Source organism: Egretta garzetta, unplaced genomic scaffold, assembly GCF_000687185.1.
Source record: "Egretta garzetta isolate BGI_Z169 unplaced genomic scaffold, ASM68718v1 scaffold40, whole genome shotgun sequence".
Lineage (NCBI taxonomy): Eukaryota > Metazoa > Chordata > Aves > Pelecaniformes > Ardeidae > Egretta > Egretta garzetta.
The window spans coordinates 3,642,263-3,662,292 of NW_009258484.1; the positions used below are offsets into that span (position 1 = coordinate 3,642,263).

The 20,030-nt window shown below is 36.6% G+C and overlaps 1 protein-coding gene across 5 annotated transcripts in view; it reads right to left on the reverse strand.

Moving 5' to 3' along the window:
- Positions 1 to 20,030, reverse strand: part of PDS5B (PDS5 cohesin associated factor B) — a 102,873-nt gene that overhangs the window by 55,619 nt on the left and 27,224 nt on the right. For all 5 annotated transcript variants that reach the window (XM_035900562.1, XM_009644866.2, XM_009644873.2 and 2 more), the window contains 6 exons: positions 9,969 to 10,084; positions 8,207 to 8,301; positions 5,837 to 5,982; positions 4,757 to 4,908; positions 2,977 to 3,090; positions 1,364 to 1,445 (listed from right to left, as the gene is read on the reverse strand). In XM_035900562.1, the coding sequence (XP_035756455.1) occupies positions 1,364 to 1,445; positions 2,977 to 3,090; positions 4,757 to 4,908; positions 5,837 to 5,982; positions 8,207 to 8,301; positions 9,969 to 10,084 (705 nt within the window). The remainder of the gene's footprint in view (positions 1 to 1,363; positions 1,446 to 2,976; positions 3,091 to 4,756; positions 4,909 to 5,836; positions 5,983 to 8,206; positions 8,302 to 9,968; positions 10,085 to 20,030) is intronic.

Consider the following 20,030-nt stretch of genomic DNA (forward strand, 5'->3'; position numbering starts at 1 on the left):
ATACACTGCTTTGAATGCTGGCATTTATCAAAACCTACATGTTTAATTCCATATCATATTTTATATTTTACAACTGAGAAAGAACTTCATTACATCTCCCTGAAAACAGAAGGAAAAGTTGAAATTTCACTTTCAGAAAATGCAGAAACTAACAAGAAACTAACTCAGGTTTTAAATGTACAAGTGTACTTAAATTACACCAAAGAATATAAAACAGCACATGAAAAATATTTCAATACAGCCACCGAAACACAATGAAGTTTTGTTGTACTAGCAATTACTGCACTCAGAATTTAATCAACATTACAGCAGGTTTTAAATGCACTAAGTCAAAATTACTAGTTTCACTGCAATCAGGACTGAAACAGTAAGGGATGCATTTTGACTTGATATATCTTTTTCTGTCTGCAAGACAGTAGCATTTCCAAGCAGATACATTAGATAATCCAACCACACTTCTAAAAATGCAGTTACCTACTCTTCCTGTTCAGGTAATTCCAGGAAATGGATAATTCAGTCAAAAAACTTCATTAAATTTACTGTGGTATATGAGTATATGCACATATTAATAATAAAATGACACAAACATGTATATGAATGTAAGCATGTCAACACTTTCTAGTATATAGTATTTCTGTTAAAAAAACACCAGATTAAACTTTTGATATTAAAGTCAAGTTCTAATCACATTCCAAATTATATCCAGAATTTAATATTTTGATTCTTCCCCCAAAACATAAGTATATACATATATATAACAACAAAAAAAAAAAAGACACCACCTAAATTTTACTTTATAAGAATATTCTAAATGTTCAATAAATGTTTATTTTTTCCTTTTGAGCAAATTTGTAAAAAAAGAATGTAATTGTAGTCTGATTATCTCCAATACAACAATTAAGAGTTTTCCAAGAGGGAAGAGAAACAAGTAACCTGTTGGGCTAAAAATATTCCAATTTCTTGAATGTTACTAATCATACATAAAATAAGAAGCTAGGGTGTATAAGTACTTTCTCTTAATTACTTGATTTGGCAGTCAAAAATAACATGCTGGTTTTTCCCCTCTTTTCAAGAGCCAGAACAATCCTGGCAAGATCCAACTCAAACACTGGGAGCAAGTACTGTAGTATCAAATGACTGGCAACATCTTTTTAAAATTTCTACAACACCCCTACCTCTTCACTTTTACTAACAAAATGTATACACATTTCCTACTTGCAAGTATAGTCTAATGGAATATTAGTTAACTTCCACAATATTTTCTATCTGCCATTAAAAATAAGCTTGAGATAGTAAATCAAATGGAATTAAAGAATAGTTTATTCTGCATGTTCACTGTGGGATAAAGATAAATTGCACTCACTTTGGGTTGTTTTATTAGGTCAACTAAATCCTTTACTTGATGTCGTAGCAGATTTTGACATTTCCACATTTCATTCAATGCTCTAAAAAAATAAAAAACACAGAGCTGTCAAAGTCATCTAATCAATAAATAATACAACTGTCCAGTAAGAGCCTTTAAATTCTTTTCAACTTCAGACTCAGGAATGTGCTTATCACCTAAAATTTCAGTGCTGTGTGAGCAAAGGCTAAATGGTTCCTAATGGCATGATATGGAAAATTTAATTGGTCAAATTAGACTAGAACAAAGTATAATTTTGAAACAAGTTTCATTTCAGGTGCTTAACTACACAGCCTTTAAAAGTAGGAAGTAACTGATTTCTGGCCCATAAAGAACTCATTTGTACAAGGCTGAAATCACTCTAAGAACATTCCAAGAAGCAGGTTAAAGCAGATGTTCCAAGATTTTTATCATCAAAACAATGTTTTTCTTGCACACAGAAAGCTGCTACTCGTTAAATTGTGAAAAGTAGACATGATTAGACTTGTAAGAGACACAGTATAGATACTCAACAAAATTGAAAATTAACACACTTTCCAGAGTAAGCCATACGAAAAAAAAGTCAGTTTCATTTAAAAACCTTCCAGAATCCACAAGTAAAAAGTAAGCTCTATGTAACTAACTGAAGATACTATGTCTTTAAGATGAGTACTGCTGCATATGAAAACTAGAATTCAAAAGTGATTTGTTGCCTGAAATAACAAGTACTGAAAAGAAGCCATTCTGCATTTTTATTTAGCCCATACTAAAAATTACTAGAACAGTAACTTTTTATTTTTACTACACTGTTCTTATCTTAGGTTGTTACAGTTGTAATAGCTTTAGGAAGGTAATACAAGAAATGCAGGTGATTCAAACATCAGTTTCTGTAGTATTTGAAGGCTTTTTTAAGCCATTCTTTGATATTCAAAGCTTTTTCTCATCTCCCACATGAGAAAAAACTATATTCAAGTGTCTGAAGCACTACTCAATGAAAAACAAAGTAAAACTAACTAAATTCAGGCAACCTGAACATTACAGGAGCAAAACTTCAAATTCATGTGCATCTACACGTTTTAAGCTAGAGAAGGCACGTAACATAATTATAAGTAAAATGCATATTAAAGGAGGAAAGACAAACAAGTAATTCCTTCCCACACTGAAGTCATCCTGGCTGCTAAAACATGGGAGTATATTAATCGAGAATTTGTCAGATAAGATCTAGGGCTAGTCAATGCTAATATCTTTGCTATCTCTTTTCAGACATAAAAGGACTGACATGCACTCAAGCTTCTTGCCAGATTTTTGACAGTACTTTTTTTTAGCTGCTTATGTTTAAAAGGTACGATACCTTACTAGAAAACACCCTATTAAGTTTTGGGTTTGGGTTTTTTTTTGTTTTGGTTTTTGGGTTGGGGGTTTTTTTCCCCCCAAAATCCTATTTAAAAAATAGATACTATTGCTACATTCTATTTCATGATCGTTTGCAAACTATTTTTGGCCACTGGCTTAGGCTACTCATAACAATTTAGAACTAATTTACATTAAGAATTGTATTAATGATTATTTTGCAAGAAGTCAAAAATAGTACATACTTCACAGCATTTGAATCCAGTGTTGCGTAAAGGTAATATAAACATTTCATTCGTTCATTTGTTTCCAAGTTGTGAGGGACCATGTACTGAGCAAAGATGCGTTCCACAAGTAACCTGAAAAACAGGATTAAGAAACTCAAACTGTAAAGCAAGAAAGTGGTCTTGAATTACTAAAACATTCATTCAAAAACTCTCAGACCTATCTAGAGGTCAGTTATTCCATGTAAAGATGGGTTACTCAAAAACCTAAAGGTCAAGTTCCTTGACTTGCAATATAACCCAGCATAAGCTAAACAAAAACATGTAACAGAAGACATAATGTTAGCAGTAGGACATTTAAAGATGACATTATCAAAATCAGATGTATTAATCTAGATAGGAACAAAAAGGTTTTAGAGAAGGATGTCTCTTAATTATCAGCCCAAAAAGACGTTATCAGTGAATTTCTTTAAAGGTCAGTATTGGGGTAAATTCATGAATTGACCCAAATTAATAGGCCTAAAATAAAAGAAGCATCATGTTGGTTCTATCACATGTTATCATGAAGCCCAGAAGGAGCTGACTTCCCCCCACCCCTCCCCATCCCCTTCCCCAAGGGCTGAGTTTATCCCATTTCTTCTGCTTCCACAATAAAAATGCGGTACATTCACATGGAAATTATTAAAAGGTCCTGCTATAACATGGAAGTTCCTTATCTGGAAATGGGAAGAGAGAAAGGATTGGGTCTGCCAGTTACCTAGGAAAGACTGAGAAGAAAAAACAAAAGGAAAACTAAACCCATGTTGCAATCTTAAATATCAAAAAGGCCCACGGCTTTTGCAAATTGAGATCAAGGTTAACAGAACCTTGTAAATAAGTAAAAAAAACCAACCATGTACTTTTAGGCTAGAAATGAGAAGAAAATCCTTACATGCAATTGGAGGGGGTGGTCAAAACCCAAACCCAGCTAGTTTAAAAAGATCCCAAAGTTTAAGAAAAATGTGAGTGAGTGGGTGAGATTGGATCTGAAAATCCAGACGGTTCTGTCCACTTCCATGGTACCAGGAAATAATTACTTATTTTGGAGGTAACTGAGGCCACAAGTTTTTGAAAGGTTTTGCATGGGTTTGCAGTGCCATTTGTATTCAATCATGCTGTGAAGACCAAAGGCTCATTTCCAATGCCAACAAGACTGCCTTGATTAGCCAAGGTGGACTAGTTCCCAAACTAGTGCCCCATATGCAACCATTTATTTTTTAATATGAACAACCATATACAAGTCTATAGCTGGTATGACAGAGGCATTGCTTTCACCACAAATCCAGGACAGGGCTCTAATTCATGTCTATTATACAGAAAAACTAACCTTCTGCAGAATGAGATGCCTTAACCATTGTCACTGCATGTACTAGACTTCACTTAAAGCAGGAACAACATGCAAACCGAAAGCAAGTTTGTTAAAGCAATTTTACATACTGAATTTTAACATAAAAATTAGCAAGCCACTGAAACATAAACAAAAGCCTCCTTTACTGTAGCAGTGGTGAAGTACAGCTAAAATTTCAAAATATTCCAACCTATCTCACCCTTTACAATCAGTTTTGGCCTTTAAAAAGAAAAAAAAAAGAAAACAACACAGGACAACGTTTGGCTGCAGCGGTCTAAGATTATGCACTGGATCAAAACATACAGAATTATCAAGTCTCCTCCTTCTTGTCAGCACTTAAGCACAAGGGAAAAACAAACCTGCATAGTAAGTTACCACACTTATCCACAGAATCACCTAGCTTTCATGACTCACCGGTCATCAATACTGTTTTGGTAATATATATGCAGAAGTTTATCTTTGATCCATGATATCTGTTTTGCAGCTTCTTTTCCTGCTTCTGACTGTAATGAGTATTTCTTGTATATTTGTGCAAGTCCCATCATAGCTTCCTTCCTCACTCTCCACTTGAGAAAAAGAAATAGTACCCAGTTTAGTCATTCAAAACTCAAAACTGAAAATACCTACGTACTAATTTCCTGGTAGGTATTTCCTATTCCACACCAAAATAGAATAGTTTAATTCACAAAAAAAGTTAAACTGAGTTCTAAGTGCAACACTTTCTCATTAGTACATACATTGCATCATGTTATTTTTACTATTACACTAGACCTTTCAACATTGGAAACTACTACACAAGTATGCCTCTTGAATTTAGAATTTCTCACAGGTCTATACTGAATACTTGCAATTGTAATACAGGTGCAGAAGAAAGCATGTCACCAAATGAAAAAAATCAGGTGATAATGTTAATTTGAAAAGTTTACCATCAGCAGCCTTATTTACCATGCTTTAACATAAGCAAACCTCAAATTTTACCAAATTATGAAACATAGCTAAGCTAAATTTCAAGACTATTCAAATTTGAAAGCTACTACACTAATTTGCAGTCTTCCAATGATCTACTTAAATGAGGCAAACCAGCTACCTCTGATAGTGGAACATTTCCCATTGGTAATCTACAATACACTTGGAAACCTGCTTGCAAAACCTCTTATGAAAAACGTTAGAATGCTTTACAAGGGTATTGTTTTACTTTAAAATGTTACTAAAACTAGACAACTGGAGCAACATTGTTGTGCTTCAGCCTATTATTTTTTTTTTATCATACTATCTTAAACAAAAATACAGCACAATGAAAAATGCGGCACTCCAGTCGGGTAAAAAGATGCCTCATTAAACAGACTGCTTCAAAATTGTTTGCATTATATTCGTTTTCATTAGTCATTTTAAAATTAGTTCAGCATTTTTTAAAGCATTGCTTTTTTAAAAGCTGGATTACAGTCAGTCTGGAAATATAACGCATGGCCATTATTAGTACTAATTAAGTCTTACCCGTTTGTCCAGTGTTCGTTCTCTGACAAAATTAAGCAGATTATCATTGACAAGCAAAAGATCTTTTTTAGCAGCAGTAACTATGGATACTATAACATCATGCCTTATGGCCTCTTCAGGATCATGTGACCTTACTTTAAGATATTCTGGAAAAAATAGAATAAGTATTTCATTGTAAGTATACAACTTCAGCTACTTTACTTTCTCTAGTCAGTACTCAACTGACAGAAGCAGAAAACATGCTTTTCTACTGCTCTGAGGATCAACAGTAAGAAACCAACAGTTTTCTCCAAGTTTAACTGAAATGTCAGTAAAACTTTTTATTAGCTTAGAATATCAAATATTTATATTTCTGGCATTATGAAAATAAAAGTTATGAGGCTACATTTTTATTTCTATTATTTCATATAGTTGTTAGGCTACGTCTACATTAGCAACTACTACAGCCCAACAGAGTTGGATCCGTAGAGCAGAACAGACAGTGCTGAGAACTTGATATCCACACTATATACATTTTAAAGTCTTACTTCAGGCTAAAGGCTACTGTCTTCCTGCAGACTCCATCCCCTTTGGCTGCTGGAGCACATTAGTTGCACTCCTGACCACAACTTCTGTATTATCCACAAGGAATCTAGTTCACATTCTCCAGGAATACTCCACAGTGTAAGCCATGTAAGCATTGTAAGTAGGGACAAATCAAGAGACACACTTCAAAAGCATGCTCTTTGACCAAGCTATAATGCTTATTTAGACACATCCTAGTTTATTCAACTTAAAACATTTTTTCTACATCATTTTGGCCCATTGCTACTTATTTGGTAGTATCAATAATCTTATACTATCATAATTTTAAGATTTCTGCTTATAAGTGTCAAACACATTAGCTACCTGTTGTTATTTTAGAAAGCTGACAAAGAATAAAATGGCAATGTTCATTTATCTTTTTAGAATTAGGTATTTTAGGTTAATTTAGAAGCACAAATGGGTAGGAAAATGCACACAAAAGTTATAAGATCACTGTACACAGCATACATCAGTGAAACATTGAGAACATTACGAAACATTGAAAATTCAAAGTTTACTCTAAATGGAATAACCAGAGGTTACTATTCTCTTATTACTGTTCAATAACCAGTGAAAATTGTCAAGTCTCATCTGAAATACTGCCCATTAACATTTCAGCACAAGTGTCAAAAGAGCACATCAAGAAATAGAGCTTTGTACTTATGGAGGTTATGAAATTGGAAATCTAAATAAGACATTTTTAAAAAACAGGTTTGTTCCACCGGAAAACATAATAAACTAAAATAAACTAAGAACAATGCCACTGCACAAAACAATTCTGGCCTCAAAGACTAGTGAGTCAGAGAAATTTTTCAACAATTTGACTCTGATAAAGTGTTGCAGGGAGAGAGAGGAGGGGCAAGCAAAATTACATTTCCCAGAGGATACCATTAGAGGGGGCACAAAGTCTTCCCGCAATGTAAAAAAGAAAAAACCCACCTTTGAAAATACAATTATGATAATCAAAGAGGAAATATCTTTACAATTCCATTAGGGAAAGGTCCAGAAACTTTTTTTTTTAAGCTGTCTTAACAAATACCAATAACTGCAGGATGACTCTAGCCTGCCTGTATTTGTGTCTAACTTGACAAATGCTCAGCAAGCAGGAGAGCAATCCCATGCGTTTAAAAGCCCTTTAAATTCCCTCCTTAGAGCAAACAGGCAAAGATATTACCTCCCAAGAACTACAAAAAGTAGGAGTTTATTGATCAGGGGAAGATACAGTCTCCATATACACTTTGGGGGGAATAAAAAACAACAAACCCACCCATTCTCTTTAATTACACTTTTTTTATAAAGACATTGGTAACAACAAACAATCTATGCCGGTTGCCTTCTTCCTACAGAGGTCCTGAATTACAGGCTGGTTTTGGTCTCAAGGAGCAGGAGCCAACAGTTGTGGTCACGGTTACAAGGACTGCTTTCATGTTTTAGGCAGTGGTCACACAATATTTACACATTTCAGCTTTATGGAACTGGAGTCTACACACCCCAATTAACAAATGCCATGACCATTAGGTTAGCCAGGCTGTCTTTACCTGATCCCATGGTGCTTCATTTCAACAGCAGTTGGGAATGTAACTACCGTAAGAAAGGGAGAGTGACCTCTTCTGTTTAAGGCATTCTTTATATACAATCCCCTCAGCCTGAGAAGCAGCACTGAAGGCAGGGACTCTGTGACTTAGCACTCCAACCTCAATTACATCCTTCACAACATCTGACAATGTTATTACGAATTACAACTAACCTTCCTGACTTTTCCAGGAGACTTAAAATTGTATTTTAATGTTAAAATAAATCTGGTACCTGTTAAGTCTTTTGCTAGGTCAGGATGGTTCATAAGGCAGTGACTTGCAAATTTCACACACTCAAGACGAATAGGTACATGGATATCATTAAACCTATTTAGAAAAAAAGACAATGCATTACAACAACAAAAATATCAGTTTTACCAAAACAATTTATTTCTACACAATCTCAAATACCTCTGAAAATATTTTTATGCTTCCCATGAACAGACACATGCATAAAACATGTCTGATTTCACAGTATTAAGTAGACTGTCTTCAGCTTAAGAAAAAATTCCTGTACTCGTTTATTAATTTGTATTCTGAACACAAAAAGAAATATCTTCTCCTTGTACACATGAAAAACTCCCTGGCAGATAACAACTATTTATTAGAAAGATGTCTGACATTTTAACTATCTTTTCTGTAACACTCCACATATTTAACCATGAAACCATGTATTGGCAACTAAAAGTCTCGTAAGACCGAGACATTCATCCCCTCTTTAAGCTGTATGATAGACAGCAAACAAATGGGTGTCTAGCCTAGTACAAATCTCTTCCCAGACTGATAACTTCAACTTCTGTAAGATTTCCATCCAAAAGACTGAATTAGGTTTGATGCTTGAAAACTAGTACTTTCTCATGTTTAGTTTTGTTTCAAGTAGATTTATAATAAAACTATTGATGTAATGAGGATAAAAGAGTTGTTTGTAACTCTCAAAATGCTTGGTTTTAAACAAATTAAAAATCACATTTTAGAACATTACTGTTGCTAAAATGCTTATGTATCAAATAAAGAGGTTTTAAAGAATAACTGTTCTAGTAAAAATCAGATATGTTTGTTTTCAAAATCAAGAGATTTTAAGAATGGTTCCTTTGATAACACAGCTATTATAACTTAGTTAACCTTGAAAAAAGTAAATACATGTATGTGATTCATAACTAGTTGAAAAGAGTATAAAACAGGAGATTGCACGTATTCATGTTGCTTCACATTATAACACAGTGAAGCATTTTCCTTTGGGCCCAATTAGATCTGGTATTTTTTGATGACACGCAATGTTTTAAATAGTTATATACTTTCAAGCAAAAGGCCTTCCTTCGATTAAGTTTCCTGTAATTTTAAAAGCAGCATTTCTTTGAGGACTCTAGTTTTGATATGATTGAATGCTAAATTACAACCTACTGCATTTGTAATAATTTATCCTCATTTACTCAAATCAAAACCAATTCCACCATAGTAGCCATACTTAAGTATCTCCTGACTACAAGCTCCAGCTATATTTTCTGTCTCAAACTGGCATAATATTTCTAAAAAAAAGACTGTGTTTACAGCATTGTAAATACTACATACTTCTTTTAAGGCACTCCTACCATTAAAAAAAATTGAAACCAATGTACTAATGCTGTACATAAAAGCCTCAAAACCAGTTCTGATATCACCTAATACTGCAAATGTCATTTGATGTTGTTTTAGAATTAATACATCATTGAATATTTTCACTTGTGAAGCAATTAAAATAAACTATTCCTTTTTCTTTACAATAGCAATAAAGACAGTTGCTAAAAAAGGATGATTTGTAATTGTTTACTCTGCAGAATCACAGATGCAGAAGATATATGTAAAATAATCTCTTCAACATTATCTGTCGGATTTCAGATAAAGCAGCAGGAGGGAACTCTAACTTAACAGTGTCACTTAAAAAAAAAAAAAAAAAGTTGAATTATACTTCATTAATATTTTTCCCCTCCTAGGTAGGGAACTAAACCCGCATATACCTCCCCAAGTAGCACTGCCAAAGTGGTTTGTTTTGAGATGCCAACTCCGAATCTTTCGCCCCAAACATTTTTGCTAGAAGTTTTACAACCTGCAGGCGTTCTTCATTGTCATTGCTCTGGAAAATGAACACATTTTTTTTTTTTTAAGTTTAAAAAGAAAAAAAAAAACAACCAAAGAAACCAGAGTTCTGTTTTGTACAGCTTTTACACCAACACACTTATACACCTCCAGAAATATCATAATATAGATTAACGTGTAATGTATATTTCAAGACAAAAAAAAACTCTTCACTTTCATTGGGAGAAGACGAAATAACAAAGGCAGTGAAAACAAAAAGCAAGGTATAGACAAAAGCCAATGTGAACAAAGCCTGGTGAAAAATACAGATACATAAATCTTTTTAAACCTCATTTACAGGTTACTGATCCTGTTAGGAAATCTGATAGGTGCCTGTACAAGCTTACACAAATTCAAGCACAACACAAAACCCACAAAACTCATTCTACATTTGTCTGCACATAAAGATTTACAGTTGTCTAGAATAGTATTTAATTACAAACATTTAATTAAAGAAAAAAAGTTTTCAGAAAACAAGTTTTTACAGAACATCAGACTAAGTAGCCAAGATCTGAGATACACAGTATCTGATCTTGTATTTAAACCCTCTATTTAAGCCTGTATTTAAAAATGCTGTTACAATAGACACTTTTCTTTCATAGTTAAAATTAGCACTAACAAAGATAAAACAAGTCCTTCTCCAGTATATTTTCATTATCGCTGGTTTGCATTACACTTGCTTAAATTGAAGCTTAACACATACTTTTGAAATGTGTGCTAATATTTGTGCAGTTAACATGTACTTACTGTTCACCAAATTTTTTCTTTTGCTTATTAAAGAAAAAAAAAAAAAAAGAGACACCATGAAAAGAACAACTGGCCGCAACAGTTCTTTAAAAAGGTAGTAGCTAAAATTAGTTGATATTACCTAGACATCATTCACCTCCTTATTATTTCAGTCTTTTTTCTGGTAATAAAGACAAGGACTGTTTACAGTACTGCTCTTTTCTACCATCCTTGACATTCTTATTAGTTCAACACCACCTTTTGAATGTGAACAAGAAATAAGAGCACAATGTAGCTGTCAGAGTTCTATAATACGACACCACAGTCTTAAAAGACCAACTATTTCTCCCATCTGACTCAATACCATAAATGGGCTGAAGTTTGCCAGTATGTCCTTTTAATTCAGCTCCCTAAGAACAGTAAAAGCATTTGTAAAATCTTTAAAGTAACAGAGCAAGAGAAAGTTAAGGATGAAGAAATCTCTAACACTGATATATTACTACATTACAAAAGACTATAATTCTTCCAAAAACACTTTAGCATAAAGTATTAGCAGCATTAACAGTAAATCCATTAATACGTTTGTCTGCATTTGACTGATTTTTTCAACTAAACTTTAGATTGACATTACTGAAAGCCATCTACAACCTCCTCCTCTTAATCTGCAATAAGTGATGTCTTTTTTTGTTGACAAATTTCAGCTTGTATGTGTCCATTACACTACAAATTTTTATTCTGTGCCTTCAGGGTTAAAAAATTTAGACTTTTTTTGTAACCTATTTTAGTCCAACCTCCATTAGTCATATCCAATCCACTCTTGCTTAAGCCAACAAAGTATTAAAAATATTAAGCATCTCTGAATTTCTTTAGGTAAGCAACACAGATCCAGAGCAAGATACCCCAGAAGATGGGGAAGGGAGGGAGGTGGAGGGGTGGGAATACACTAAACATTCAACTGCTTAATTACACAGCCGGAAATATAGAAAAAAGAAAAGAGACATTAAAAAAGCCAACTGAAATACCCTTAATGAATTAGCCACAGAAGCAGCTCTCACTGTATTAGCCACTAATCCAATTATAAGACAACCCACTCATGTTTCTAGCTCTGTTTGTAGAAACAATGACTATTTGTGATTATGAACCAAGAGTATTTGGTAATTTCTAAATTTGTGGCCAGATGCTGGTCTCCTTGAAACATTCTTATATAAGCTCTGTCCTGGTTCTGTCTGGGATAGAGTTAAATTTTCTTCCGAGTAGCTGGTATAGTGCTGTGTTTCGGATTTAGTAGGAGAAGAATGTTGATAACACACCGATGTTTTAGTTGTTGCTAAGTAGTGCTTACATCCGTCAAGAACTTTTTCAGCTTCCCCTGCTCTGCCCGGTGCACAAGAAGCTGGGAGGGGGCACAGCCAGGACAGCTGACCCCAACTGGCCACAGGGCTATTCCAGACTGTATGACCTCATGCTTGGGGGGATTTGGCCAGGGAGAGCAACCGCTGCTCAGGGACGGGCTGGATATTGGTCAGTGGGTGATGAGCAATTGCACTGTGCATCACTTGTTTTGTATATTCTGTACATCCTCATACCATTATTACTATTATTTTCCTCTACTGTTTTATTAAACTATCTTTATCTCAACCCACGGGTTTTACTTTTTTCCCAACTCTCTGAGGGAGGGGGGAAGTGAGTAAGCAGCTATGTGGTGTTCAGCTGCCGGCCGGGTTAAACCACAACAGAGGTAATAAAAATCAACCTGTACTTCTTATTAAACAAATGCATCACTGCTACAGTCTCTCTCCTTTATTCTACTTTAACTTCTACTTCTTATGAGGGAAAAAAAGATTAGTATCATAAACTCTGAAAAAAAATCTCTATCTTCTCCATTCTATGAGACATTGTATACTTGAACAGTCACGTCCTTCACCTCTTTTCTTAGGTGTTATCCAGCACTCTTTATGCTTAATAATTTTCCATAACGATTTGTCAATAAAAATTGACACTGAACACTGATATTTTCAGTTCTCTCTATGTGCTCCCAACACACAGGCAGCTGCTCTTCTGCCTAGATATTAGTGTCTGTCACTAACAGTTGAAGTTGGTCAAATTGTTGTCACTACCGAGTGCAAAAGAATAGGCAGCACTAAGGATCTGGGGGAATTTGGGAGTAGAAGTGGACACATGACTTGAAACTTGCCAAAAATTTTAACTCCCATATCCAGGAAGAAAGGCAGCTCTACAATAATAAAAGTCAACATTTTATTATTTTATTAATTATATCATATTGACTTAGTAGGATGGTAAAATAAAGACCTAAATCCCATAATGGTTATTTCCCAAATACCCTATTCATGACCTTTTCATTCTCCTGAACACTAAAATGGTATTCACTTTCAGTAATACGAATTTCTAAAATTCAAATGAAGGAATATCAGTTTCCTTGACAAGCTGCCCTACACAACAATACATTCCTACCTCTGCTCTCTCCTACACTGATAATGCTTCTGTGTCAATGCTAGATCTCTAAACATACTACTTTATAATGCCAAGATCAGGCACAAATAACTTACCCTCATAGAAGAGGTTAAATTAAATGAATTTCAGTGCACATTCTCTTGCTAATCCCCAGACTCCTTTCCAAAATTAGGTAAAAAAATAATTACCAGTAAGAAGCAACCATGATTTAACACAGCTCTCACAGTGTTAAGAGTTTAACAGTACTCCTTTTCTGACACCTGAGAACATAGGAACTTCTTCTTTACAAAAATCTATAAAGGTGCGGTGGGTTGAGCCTGGCCAAAAGCCAAACACCCACCCAGCCACTCTCTCACTTTCCTGTACTGAGAGGGGAAGGGGAGAAAATAGAAGGCAACTAAAAAGACTCATGGATCAAGATAATGTCAGCTTAATAGGTAAAGAAAAAGCTGCAGGCACAAGTGAGGCAAAAAGAAGAATTCATTCACTGCTTCCCATTGGCAGGCAGATGTCCCACTAGTTCCTGGAAAGCAGGGTCTCAGCACACATAGCGGTTGCTTGGGAAGACAAATACCATGAGCTTCTTCTTCCCTTCCCTGAGCTTTTATTGCTAACCATGTGTCCCCTCAACCTCCTGTCCTGCCTCAGCCACTCATGGTGGGGGGAGAGAGACTCTACCTGTGCAAGCAATGTTCAGCAAAACCCAAAGTACTAGTGTGCCATCAATACTGCTTTAGCCACAAATATAAAAGTATACTACCATTCAGGCTGCTACAATGAAAATTAACTCCATCCCAGCCAGACCCAAAAGGATAGCTAGTTTGTCCACTTCTGTTTGGTACGTGACACGGCACAGCATGCACCTGACTGTATTTCAATTCTCTTCAAAAATACTAAAAAGATTCCTGGGATAGACAGGACATAAAAAAGCAACTGAGGGAGTAAAGCACACAAAAGCTGCACATTTCAGAGAACACCAGTTACTGCCAGCAACCTTTCATTCTTTGCCCAAATCAACATGTATAATTCTCACAGCAGTTAAAATTATCTGGCATCATGACCAAACTGTATTGTCTTGGTTGTACCAAAATAGCAAGGTGCTTGAACACTAGGTGGCCACACTGTTTAGATCCAAAATAGTAAATACGCACAACAGTGTTACTGAGGCACCTAAGCTCTCTCACAAGTTCCCTACTAACAGTTTCATAACCCCTCCATACCTGGTCAAAAACTTATTTGTTTACTGACAGGAAAGCCCTTGGATTTTTCCCAGAGTCAAAGAAGCAGTCTAGAACTTCCATAAGACCCTGATCCCACAAAGATAAATCAAGAGGCTTCCTGCCACAGGAGTGCAAAAGAAGTTCAGGGAGATGGAGGGCAAGAAATTTGGATCTTGTCAGGTAATGAGTCACAGACATACAGACATTTGTTCACATCCTTCAACTCCTATCAGCCACAGAGGCTGAGAACAAGGCAGCCAAATCAATTGGAAAGCAGTGGAGATTGCTCCGTGGAGCTCACCTGGGAGAAAACCACCACCACTTAATTTTCAAAACTTACCACAAAATGTTTAGAAGCAAAGAAATAAGATACTACATGTAAATTCTAATTCACGTACAGAATATACAGCTAGTAGAAAAATTGCCGATACTAGGAAGAATCAGTTCAGAGAAACAGGATCACTATCAGAGAAACACCCAGCACACATACTGTGAGACTGAATACCCTAAGGTCAGGATGAAATATGTGACCAAACCCTGAAACAACAAGTCAAGAATACTGAGAGCTTTCAGAGTCCTCCAAGAGAAGGTCCTCAAAATTGGAACAATATAGATCAAGAGCACTCCCCCCACCCTACCCTTCACTCTAACTACAATTTATGGAAGGGAGCAAAGCAGCCCTTGCAATCATGAAACAGGATTACATCCAACAGACTTCACAGATTTCAGTCTGTCCTCAGACAGAACTCAGTAGTTCTCATAAGGCCAGGCATAAGTCAAGCACATTTGTGGGAGAAGCCTGGACATGACTTCCCATGTTACAGTTACAAAGTTACAGTTCTTTGTAGATGATTAGTTGGAGTGGTTGACAGTTGACGTTGGGCATCTGAACTGCCCACAACAGGATACTGTTGAAATTTCAACAGCTTCCAATAAAGCAGGACTGACGTCCAGTCCTGCAACAGTGTGTGATTTTTAGATGATTGCCGAGTTGTTCATCACCACAGCCACACAATCCTCAAAAACGACAGCAAAGAGCTCATCTTAAGGAAGAAGGGGTACATCCACCAGCAATACTGAAGCACATATTCCAAGACAGAAGATAGAGTTTCCAATATGGCCACTATAACACGATGCACTGTATTCTATCTATGAATTTTTGCATTAGAAACAATTTGTTCAGCAGCTTGACCCAGTAAATTACCAGACCTTGTTTTCCAAGTACTAAGCAGAACCAAAATGTGCCATTTACTCCATACCAGAGACATACTTTTAAGGTCAGTATTTCAAGTTGTTCCAGAGGACAACAAGGCGGTGCTGTACATCTCAGTCTCAGCAATATTACAAATTAATTGATGTGAACAACCATTTCACTTTGCATCGAGGAAGCGTATCTGGAAAGGCTCCCTTCTGTGTAAATGGACTCATTCCATTCACCATACAAGATTCATCAGCAAAGACACAACTCCAGGACCAGAACATCTGACTCCTTGATGAATCTCAAGTAACAAGTAAGGAAGGATGAACGAACTACACTACCGTTCACTTCAAGCGCTCAGTAACAGGAAGCAAAATACATATTAGAACATACAGATGAGAGTTTCTTTGCAATCTTTAACCATATTATCATTCTTCGAGGAATTTCTGTCTTCTCTTGTTCGGCTAATAGTTTCCCACTTTGTTGCCAAGTGACATCCCAAAAAAAGTGAAGACTTTTTTCTCAGGTTGTCTATACAATTTGTCTTTGGAAATCCCACATCACATCATTCTTAAATAGAGTATTTCAGTTGGAAGGGACCTACAATAATCATCTAGTCCAACTGCCCGATCACTTCAGGGCTCATCAAAAGTTAAAGCATGTTATCAAGGGCATTGTCCAAGTGCCTCTTAAACACTGACAGATCTGGGGAATTGACCACCTCCAGTAAGCCTGTTCAAGTGTTTGACCGCCCTCTCAGTTAAGAAATGCTTCCTAATGTCCAGTCTAAACCTCCCCTGATGCAGCTTTGAACCATTCCCATGCATCCCATCACTGGATACCAGGCAGAAGAGACGAGCACCTCCCTCTCCACCTCCCCTCCTCAGGAAGCTGTAGAGAGCAATGAGGTCACCCCTCAGCCTCCTGTTCTCCAAACTAGACAAACCCAGATTTCTTAGCTGCTCCTCACAGGACATGCCTTCCAGCTTTTTCACCAGCTTTGTTGCCCTTCTCTGGATGCATTCAATGACCTTCACATCGTTCTTAAATTGTGGGGCCCAGAACTACACACAGTACTCATGGTGAGGCCCACACCAAATCTGAATACAGTGGGATAATCACCTCTTTTGACAGGCTAGTTATGCTGTGTTTGATGCACCCCAGGATGCGGTTTGCCCTCTTGGCTGTCAGGGCATGCTGCCGACTCATCTTGAGCCTGCTGTTGACCATCACCCCCAGATCCCTTTCTGCAGGGCTGCTCTCCAGCCACTCCCCTCCCAGTTTATACTTGTGCCCCACATTACTCCGTCCCAGGTACAGAATCAGTCATTTGGACTTATTACATCTCATCCCATTAATCACTGCCCAGTGTTCCAATCTATTTAGATCCCTCTGCAAAGCCTCTTGTCCCTAAGGAGAGTCAACAGCACCTCCCAGTTTAGTATCATCAGCAAACTTGCTAATGGTGCATTCAAATCCCGCACCCAGATCATTGATAAATGTATTGAACAGAACTGATCCCTGAAGAACACCGCTGGTGACCACTCACCCCATTCAATACAACCCCTTGAGCTTTGCCCTTCAGCCAGCTCTTCACCCAGCACACCACAAACCCACTCATCCCACAGTTGGGCAACTTGTCCAGGATATTGTGAGGGACAGCATCAAAAACCTTACTAAATTCAACTGGAAAGTCACTGTTCCCACACTCATGGTCCTCTGACTTAGGGGACTGGGCAGCCCAAGGTATAGCAGTGTTATTAAAGATTGAGGCAAACAAACAAACAAAACAAAAAAAAAGCATTGAATGCCTCCACTTTTTCTTCATCTCTATTAGTCAGATGACCATCTTCAACAAGTATCAGACCAAAGTTTTCTTTAGACTTCCTCTTACTATTAACATATTTTAAAAAGCCCTTCTTGTTATCTGACTTAATACTGGACAATTTCAACTCTAATTGAGCTTCGGCCTTTCGTGTCTTCTTCCTGCATATATAAACCACAGCACTACGGTATTCCTGCAAAGCCTGACCTTGCTTCCAGAGATCATACAATTTCTTTCCTCTTGAGCTCCACAAGAAGTTCCCTGTTCAGCCAAGTTGGTCTTCTGCCCTTCTTCCTTGACAATACGGAGGCCTAATTCTTATTTCCCGATTTATTTTAAAGTCCTGTGCCCTACTGAGCTGACCTTCATTGTTCTTCAGGCTTTACATGACAGGGCCAGTAAAGGAAATTAAAAAAATTGTTTAACATCTGTATGAAAGTAACCATTTATCATTCTCTCCTGGCAAAGACTTTTTAGATAGTGTCTAAAGAATTTAAAAAGAACAGCTCTTGGATGAAAATGGCTCAAACTACAGCAAAACATAAGAAAATGCTTTAAGAAATTGATTTATTTCTTTTAAATTAGATTTCATTGAAATGATAAAAAAATATTGGTTTCTATTCAAATTCATGCAGAGCTTGCCAGGTTTGCACCTGAAAATATCTTTTTTTTTAAAGCTTTAGCTTTAAAGAGAGCCAGAACATTTGGTGTCTTGCTCAGAGGAAGTGTACCATGAGGCTACTCCATCTGGCCAAAATTTGTTTTACTCACTTCTTTTGAAGCTAATTATAAAGAAAATGCATGTTTTCAAATAACATAGAGAAGAATTACCCACTTTATCTTTGAAAAGCGCAGATCGTGTGTCCAATTCCATGCATTCAATGCGTGCAAGATGAGACCATTCTGACACATCTTCACTCCTCAAATCTGACAACAGTTGAAACAGCCACAGCTTTCCTTCAACATCGGCAGCCCAAGGTATAGCAGTGTTATTAAAGATTGAGGCAAACAAACAAACAAAACAAAAAAAAAGCATTGAATGCCTCCACTTTTTCTTCATCTCTATTAGTCAGATGACCATCTTCAACAAGTATCAGACCAAAGTTTTCTTTAGACTTCCTCTTACTATTAACATATTTTAAAAAGCCCTTCTTGTTATCTGACTTAATACTGGACAATTTCAACTCTAATTGAGCTTCGGCCTTTCGTGTCTTCTTCCTGCATATATAAACCACAGCACTACGGTATTCCTGCAAAGCCTGACCTTGCTTCCAGAGATCATACAATTTCTTTCCTCTTGAGCTCCACAAGAAGTTCCCTGTTCAGCCAAGTTGGTCTTCTGCCCTTCTTCCTTGACAATACGGAGGCCTAATTCTTATTTCCCGATTTATTTTAAAGTCCTGTGCCCTACTGAGCTGACCTTCATTGTTCTTCAGGCTTTACATGACAGGGCCAGTAAAGGAAATTAAAAAAATTGTTTAACATCTGTATGAAAGTAACCATTTATCATTCTCTCCTGGCAAAGACTTTTTAGATAGTGTCTAAAGAATTTAAAAAGAACAGCTCTTGGATGAAAATGGCTCAAACTACAGCAAAACATAAGAAAATGCTTTAAGAAATTGATTTATTTCTTTTAAATTAGATTTCATTGAAATGATAAAAAAATATTGGTTTCTATTCAAATTCATGCAGAGCTTGCCAGGTTTGCACCTGAAAATATCTTTTTTTTTAAAGCTTTAGCTTTAAAGAGAGCCAGAACATTTGGTGTCTTGCTCAGAGGAAGTGTACCATGAGGCTACTCCATCTGGCCAAAATTTGTTTTACTCACTTCTTTTGAAGCTAATTATAAAGAAAATGCATGTTTTCAAATAACATAGAGAAGAATTACCCACTTTATCTTTGAAAAGCGCAGATCGTGTGTCCAATTCCATGCATTCAATGCGTGCAAGATGAGACCATTCTGACACATCTTCACTCCTCAAATCTGACAACAGTTGAAACAGCCACAGCTTTCCTTCAACATCATCTGCTTTAAGACTAATACAAGGCTATTTGGCAGCAAAGCAGCTGTAAGAGATCTTGGAATACAGTAACTGCCCCACTACCCCATATTTGACTTCTGTTGTCACGTCTGTATGTTCAAGAGCCATATCAGACAATTTCATGGAACAAAAAACAGACATCCCGGTGAAACTATGCATTTGACCTAAATATACTCCACAAACTTCTACTTAAATAGAATCATAGGATCATGAAGGTTGGAAAAGACCTCCAAGATCATCAAGTCCAACCATCAACCCAACACCACTATGTCTACTAAACCATGTCCCAAAGTGCCACATCTACACCTTTTTTGAACACCTCCAGGATGGTGACCACACTGCCTCTCTGGGCAGCCTGTTCCAATGCTTGACTGCTCTTTCAGTAAAGAAATTTTTCCTAATACCCAATCGAAACCTCCCCTGGTGCAACTTGAGGCTATTTCCCCTCATCCTATCGCTCA